The 8,263-nt window shown below is 38.6% G+C and overlaps 1 protein-coding gene across 1 annotated transcript in view; it reads right to left on the reverse strand.

The window, feature by feature from the left end:
- ADGRG4 (adhesion G protein-coupled receptor G4) overlaps positions 1-8,263 on the reverse strand; it is a 119,534-nt gene that overhangs the window by 103,135 nt on the left and 8,136 nt on the right. The window contains 1 exon segment of the mRNA XM_006160723.1: positions 2,496-3,110. Coding sequence (XP_006160785.1) covers positions 2,496-3,110 — 615 coding nt within the window.

The raw sequence follows: 8,263 nt of genomic DNA on the forward strand, positions 1-8,263 counted from the left end.
AAATAAATAAATAAATAAATAAATAAATAAATAAATAAATAAAAATAAGCAAACATTTTTGGAAATGAAAAAAAAAATTCTGATGCTATTATCTTACTCCCCACCTCAGGACTACTACTGCTGCTGATGATAAGAAGGATTGGATTTGAGGGGAGAATGGAATTGTACAGAGAAAACAATCCTGTATTTTCTTCTCAACACTGAAGAGGAGAAAATGTGTACTTTCAGGAAGCCATTTTTCTTACAAGAACTGCGTTCTGAACAGTTCTCTAACAGTATCACTGCTCTCACAAGAAAAAGGGAATTGGAGTGTAAATTCTGTTGCCCACTAAAAAGAACCAGGACTCTTTGGTAAAATGGGTAATTCTTTTTTTTTTTATTTTAATTTTTATTTTTTATTTAAGCGTTTTGCCATTGGCATATGTGTTCACCAGAGGGAGACACTGAGAGGGAAAATGAGAAATCACACTCTGGGGAGGGGAGATGGCCATGTTGCAATTCTTTCTCCTCCATTCTCGTCCTGGGATTTTGGACATGCCTGCATGCACACTGGGTGTGAATTTCAAGCCACTGGGTCCAGAACTTGGTCAACTATGTGGGAGTCCAGAGCCTTAACCACTATGCCACCTGCTGGCCCCCAAATGGTTGATTTTGCACCGGGTGGAAGAAGTACAAAATGAGCCTGGAATATCTTGTGCCACAAAGTAAGGAAAAATTCAAAGAATTCTGGGAATGTATTAAAAGGACACAAGAGTCAGATCAAAGGGCTGTCACTGTCTAAATCTGGGCCAATTTGAGCATCAAAATAAATGATACTAACAGTGTAACCCACTTAATAGAATGAGAATCCAAGAGTTCATGTTCATATAAGTAAATGTACAACAAATGAATGAATAAGTTAATGTGGAAAAAGGAAAGTCTCTTCCTTACAATAGACTGCAACTAGTAAAAATAGAAAAATGATTCATTTTTAAAAATAATCATTTTGCAATCATTGTAGTAAATAATTATTCAGGCAAGATTTACCAATATATGTAAAACTATTTGGTAAGAAGAGGATATATACAAGGCCTCCAAATATCTTTCCACAGGATGGGAGGACGGGAACCAAGGGGTGGGGGGCGGGGTAACAAAACATTTATTGGACACAAAAATGTAAAGTTGACTGTTGATGATAATATGTATGATAATATCTTTGACTGGACTCATTTGCAATATACTCATGCCTAGAAAGTCCATTTTGTATGCTTTAAAGATGTACAGTAATTAAATGTTTAAAAAAAGAGATAAAGAAATAAATATCTCCCCAAAAATTAGTCAAGAAATAGAAAAAAAAAAAACTTTACAGTGCGCAGAAATTGGGCAACCATCACCAGAATCCCATGATCAAAGTTATCAACACGAGGAATGGGAAAAACTGGCATCAAGTGTCTACTGGTGTGATACACTGAGAATACATCACTTCTGAAGTATTCTTGCCAGAAATGCCTAGCCCAAACCTACGCATGAGAAAATATTAGACAAATCCAAATTGAGAGATGTTCTACAAAATAACTGGACTGTACACACAAGAAAAATGCCTGGGTCATGAAAGACAAGAGGGACTGAAGATCTGTTCCAGATTAAAGTGTCTACTGGTGTGATACACTGAGAATACATCACTTCTGAAGTATTCTTGCCAGAAATGCCTAGCCCAAACCTACGCATGAGAAAATATTAGACAAATCCAAATTGAGAGATGTTCTACAAAATAACTGGACTGTACACACAAGAAAAATGCCTGGGTCATGAAAGACAAGAGGGACTGAAGATCTGTTCCAGATTAAAGTCTCTAGAGTCATGATAACTAAAGGCAACGCATTATCCTGAATTGGCTCCAGGATCAAGCAAATATAGCTATAAAGGAAATTGTTAGATGAGTTGGCTAAATACAAAAATGGACTGTGAATTAGATATTCATATTGTAGCAGTGTTAAATTTTCCTGATTCGGTCGTTGTAGTGTGGTTTAAGTAAGAGAACTCCCGATTCTTGTGAAGTACACACTGAGTTAATGAGGGATAATGAGAAATTCTGCCTGCAACTTACTTGCAAATGATTTCGAAATAAATAAGCTGCATGTTTGCATGTGTGTGCATGTGCATGTGTGTGTGTGTGTAGGGACAGGGAGAGGAAAAAAAAAGAGGCTGGGATAAGGAGGATAATAAAGCACATAGGAAAGTGTTAACCATGGGTGAATCTAGGTGAAGAGTATATGAATTCTTTTATCTTATTCTTGCGTTTATTCTATAGGTTTGAAATTATGCCAAAATAAAAATTTGTAAAAGAAAATAGCATTTTCTCTACATTAAAAAGTAGATGCCAAAACTGTGGCAACCTTGGGCCCCTGTAAGGAAGACAGAGCCTTGATCTAGACGTGAACTATTCATAGCAGCGACCAGAAGAGTACTGCATGGATGCTCTTCGTGCTTAGGGGAACATTTGTTAAGTTACTCACAGCAGCGCAGTCTCCTGTCAACAGTGGGGATGATCTTGTTGACAAGCCAAACATCTTCTTCCCAACTAACTACATTTCCTTTTAAACACTTCATAAACTCCTCATTTTCCAGGATGTGGTCCCAGAGTTGGAAGTAGTACAAACTGCCAATAAAGCGGGGCACGACACTATCAGGTTGGCTGTTTCCATTCTTGAGAAAGTGCCCTAATATCAGAGTTCCATTATTTGTCAAGTTTTGTGGTTGATCCATTATTTCCAGTATCCTTTTTTTATTCAGGAAGAGCTCTAATCTGCCCTTCACACCATCCCATATCAAGCATATTGTATGCCATTGAAATGGAGTCAGGTGGTAACTGATAGTAAAGGTCCTGCCCAAGTTGTACAGTATCAGCTGCTGATGGTCTCCTGCAAGTCCAAGGTCTATGTCTTCTCTGCCCAGGAGGGTGTTATTGGTAATATACGAAAAGGCTATCCAATAAGTTGAATTGTCCTTCATAAACACCAGATCAATGCATGCTGTGAATCGGCTGAGTTCAGGAATGGTGTTGGTCAAGCTTACATATCTGTCACCTCGTCCACAAAAATCCAACTTTTTCCCTTTTAGTGAAAGTGTATCTGTTCAAATTTGGAAGAGAGGAAAAAGAAAACAAGTGAAATTTCAATTGAAAAAAAGGTTTATCATCTTCCTTGGCAATATATTAAAATTCAGATTATACAAAATATAATTATGAGCTGGCGCCAAAAGGCAAAAATAGTAGACATATACAAAAACAATTTCTATCTGACACTAGCATGTGATTTCTTCTGGCAGAAGGGTTTCTTCCTCATTGTATTTTGCCTGGGTTAATAGTGAAAGTTAGATTAGTATTCCCAGATGGACAGTTTGGAGAGGCAGTTAGAAGTGTGTGCCTAGTGGGGGGCAGGGAGGGATAGGCTAAGGAAAAGGCCCCTTGGACCTGAAATTTGCCAAACATAATAATCATTAATATAATCAAAAGAGAACTATTACCACCTTCCTAATTGCCTTATTATATTCATCACACAATAGTGATTTGTTTCTCCAATGCTTTTCTTGAGCCAAATTACCTGATGTACTCTGTCTCTGGAGACAGCATCTCACTGAAAAGCACTAACAAAGGATGACCAGCTAGACAATACTGGAGCTCCAGGGCTTCTGTTTCTATTCAGGAATGGAAAAAATGGCAGTGCCCTGAGTGCATCCTGATGCCTTCCTTCTATCTCTTCACTAAGAGGGACAGAAGTGGCTTTAAGGCATTCAAAATGGCCATGGACCGGTTCCCATTGACTTTGGAGTCAAACAGCCTGGGCTGGAATCCCAGCTTTGTCAGCTGTACAAAACAATTTTGAGCAAGTAACTTAACCTCTCAATGCCTCAGAGCTTGATTCAGTAGAATGGGATTCAGGGCCACAGATTTGTACAAAGCATCTTGTTGGTGGAAAGTGCATATGAAAAAGCTATGCATGGATTTCAATTTTTTTTTGCACCAACATAAATATGTCCTTTCATTTCATTTGTCCACAAACTTTTTGAAATCACCTCGTATGTCTGTCCAACTCTAGGGGCCACCATTCATTCTATAGCCAATGCCAGATAACAGTCTGAATCTAATGACTTTACAAGATTATCTGAAGATTCATTGAGATGATGTATGCAAAGCCCTCTCCAACACTGCTAACAGGTGCGTTCATTAGTGCAGTCTTTCGGTAGGCAACTTGGCAGTAACTGTGAAATTTTAAATTAGATATGTCCTTTGTCTCATAAGATGCTATTGGGAAGTGGCGATACGATCACCACTATAAACGACACACCCCAGGCCACTGGGCAAATACCTGACCTAGTTCCAGTTCCAGTATAGCCCAAACCAAGCCAAACAATGCTTGATGGCAGAATGGAATTGCAATCTTCCCCAGAATTAGAGTTGTCACATTGGAACCACCACTCTAAAACACTAAGGGCCATAATAGCGCACTACAGAGGCCGGCAGGAAGTAACCATGTCCCTGCTTCTGGGAGATGCCTCCAGCACGAAAATTCCAATATTCCCTGGCATACAGTATTGTGTCCCTCCATTCCTCTACTGAACATCCAAAATCAAGCAAGCACATGCACATTCCTGCATACATACATATGCACACACACACACTTACCTGTGCACACATGCACACACACACACCTCATTTGCAAAATTTCATACTATCCATCTGCCAGGGAGTTATTTCCAGACTGTCCATGGTGGATGACCAAATGTTATTTCTGTTCCTGGATTTTGTGATTACATTATCTTATCTTTCATGTGGTTAATAAATCAAAAGTTAATCCCACAAACGATAATCACTACGAAACCCAATAATCTCAATTGTCGTTGGCTAACATTGCTTTTCTGTTTGACCCTTCAAAATGACGTCAAATACAACATTTAAGAACTGATTTTATGGTGAGTATAAATCTCTAAGGCTTACTTGTCCCTCAAAAGAGAATAGGCCATAATCTCATGTCATCTATAAAAGGACTCCACTCTGCAATATACTAATATAAAACCAGTTGCCAAAGGTCAGAAATGAGCAACTTATGAAATCAGAAATATAAAGGTCAATAATATAAAAAGATGCTACCTCACTATTTTTAAATACAAATTAAAACAATAATCAGATACCATTTTCATTTATGATATTAATAAAATGTTAGAACACTGAGAATACCCAGTCTTGGCAAGTTCATGGATAAATTAATCCCTTTCCTACACTGCTAGTGGGAGTGCCAATTAAGTAGTATTTTTTGAAGGGCAATTTGCCAATATCTATGACAATTTAAAGTGTGTAAATACTTTGGACCCAGCAATTTTATCTCTATCAATTTAGTCTAGACAAATACACATACATATACATATATATGTGTGTGTGTATATATATATATATATATATATATATATATGTGTGTGTGTGTGTGTGTGTATATATATATGGATGGCTTCACCAGGTCCACAAAACAGACTGCAACAAATGCCAAGTGGATGCCCAGGGGGCTTCCTTCTGTGGCAGACATGCCTGACAGACCCATGGAGGAACAGGGGATCATTCATTACCCCTTCCTAGAATTGCCTGGGGCCCCCTGTGCTGAAAACAAAAGGTGAGTTTTCCTCATTTCAAAACCTTCACTTTCATGTCTGCTTCTTCCTTCCCAACTGGAAAAAAAAACATAGCATGAAGTGACTTTTCGGTCTGTCATTTCAGCTTTGGGGAGACCAGTTATCTAGGCTGCGTGGCTCATACCTTGTAAAGTGTTCTAGATTTGCAAACTCCTGAATGACAAAGTTTGGGACTTCTATTTATGAAGATTTGCTTCCCAGGACTGAAATAGGCCAAATTTGCTTTCTCATCCACTTGCTCACCGTTTGGGTATGACTTGCCCCTTCTCTACCTCTACATTCTCTTCTATTTTTTCATGCTTAATATTTATTATTTTTTTAAAAAAGATTTTTGCTATAGAGCATGTGCACTCACCAGAGAGACCAAGAGAGACAGACAGACAGACAAAATGCAAGAAATCACCCCATGGGAATGCTGTAATCCCTTCTCCTCCATTCTCCTCTCAGGATCTTGGGCCTGCATACACATGTCCCTAGTGTGAGTTTTAAGCCATCAGATCCAGTACTTAAACCGCAGTCAACCATGTGGGATTCCAGCAATGTAACCATTATGCCATCTGCTGGTCCCTCTAGACTTAAAATGATGTGAAATGGGAGTTATATAAGTGTAGGCATAGTATTTATTCCATGAAAAATACATGTTAGCATACTCATAGAAAAATGCCTGAAAGAACTCACATCAAACAGTCAAACATTATTATCTTGGGGCTACCAGATGGCATAGTGGTTAAAGCGCCGAACTCCCACATGGCCGAACACAGTTTGAGTCCAGACCTGGCGACTTGAATCTTATGTTGGGCACAAGTGTGTGTGTGTGTGTGTGTGTGTGTGTGTGTGTGTCCAAAATCCTGAGAGGAGAATGGAGAGGAGATGTTGGCATTGCTATCTCCCTCCCGGGGGTGGGGGGTGATTTCTCACTTTCTGTCTCTCTCTGTCTCTCCAGCAAGCACACATGCCCTATTGGAAAAATTTCTCTCAGAAAAATAAAGAAAGAAAAGAATATTTAGGTGTAAGATTTAGGGAGATTTTTACTTTCCACGTTATTTATTATATAATATTTTCATTTTCAAAATTTATAACCAGAAAAATAAAACTGATGGATAAATGGATAGATAGATCAATAGATAAATGATTTGATAAATGATAGATCGATCCACTTGTGACCTTACTTGAGGCTCTGCAGGCAGTTACAGTCTGCTTAGACATGAGCAAAAGCCGGATCTGAGTCTCAATTCTGCCCCCTAGTGGGAGTGTAAACATGGGCAATTAATGTAAGTGAAAGCTCTCAGGACAGTGGTTGTTATCTACTGAGCACTATATAAATGTTAAATAAATAAACTCACATCACTTCTCTGTGTTCCATTCTTCCATGATAAGATAGGAGTAATTGCCTACCACACAGGGCCATTATGAAAGATAATGCAACTAGCATTTAGTTATTGTGAAAACATACGTGAAAATGTTTATAAACTGTGAGAGCCATGTAAATGTTTGCCGGGATCATTACTAGGACCTATTCTCCCACCACCTCTTTTGCACTCTCACTCATGCAAGTCCATTTGGGCTGAGTCCCACTGCAGTCTGCAGGCCTCTAGCAAGACTTTCAGGAGGCCAGGATGTGACAAGGCCAAAAGGTGCTTTGTCTTCTCTTTGGCCAGGCAAGTGGACTTCTCTACTGGGCCTCTCAAGGGCCTGCTTCAAAGGCCACTTGTGTCTTTGCATATGATTTCGCTATCCGTTGCAGATGTCTGTTTGGACATTGCCATCTGTTCCCTTGCAATTTTCAAGTCCAAATTGCATGATTGCTCCCCTGAAGCGTGTTTTCTCTTGATTTCACTCCTCTGTATCTCTTGGCCTCTATTGTAGTTCCCTTTTATTTTAAATTACATTTATTGTTTTCCCCACTTTAAAAAAGTGTGTTTTTTTCCATTATTAAAGTGATACTGTACATATTTTTGTAAAGAAAAAAGTGTAAAGTATTAGAAAATAAAAATATGAGAACAAAATCAGCCAACAGTGCTGCCACCCAGAGACAGCCACCATTACCATTTTAGTCTCTATCCTCTAACTGTTTTTCTAAACTGTTTTTCTATTTTCTTTCTATGTTTTAAATTGTATTGTATGGAAATTTGGTCCCCTGCTTTTCTCACTTAACATTATAACAGCATTTTCCATGTTGGAAAAACCTCATTATAAATCTAATCTAAATGGTTGTGTTACAGCCTCAGGAGTGCCAAGCACCATTTTATTTGTACTGGGAAACCTTGCATAAACTAAAATTCACCATTTCAAAGTGTGCAGTTCAGTGGCATTTTGCATATTCACAATGGCATTCAGCCACCTAATTCCAGAACATTTTCATCACACCAAAAGGAAACCCTGTACCCATTAAGCAGTTGCTCTTTGTTTGGCCCTCCCCCCAGTCCCTGGCGATCACTAATCTACTTTCTGTCTCTATGGATTGGCTTATTCTGAACATTTCATAGAAATACAGTCATACACTGTGTGGCCTTTTGTGAATGGCTTCTTTCATGTAGCACAACATTCATCTATATCACAGCATGTACTAGTGTACTAGTACTTTATTCCTTTCCATGGCTGA

This window comes from Tupaia chinensis, unplaced genomic scaffold, assembly GCF_000334495.1.
Source record: "Tupaia chinensis unplaced genomic scaffold, TupChi_1.0 Scaffold000706_1, whole genome shotgun sequence".
NCBI lineage: Eukaryota > Metazoa > Chordata > Mammalia > Scandentia > Tupaiidae > Tupaia > Tupaia belangeri.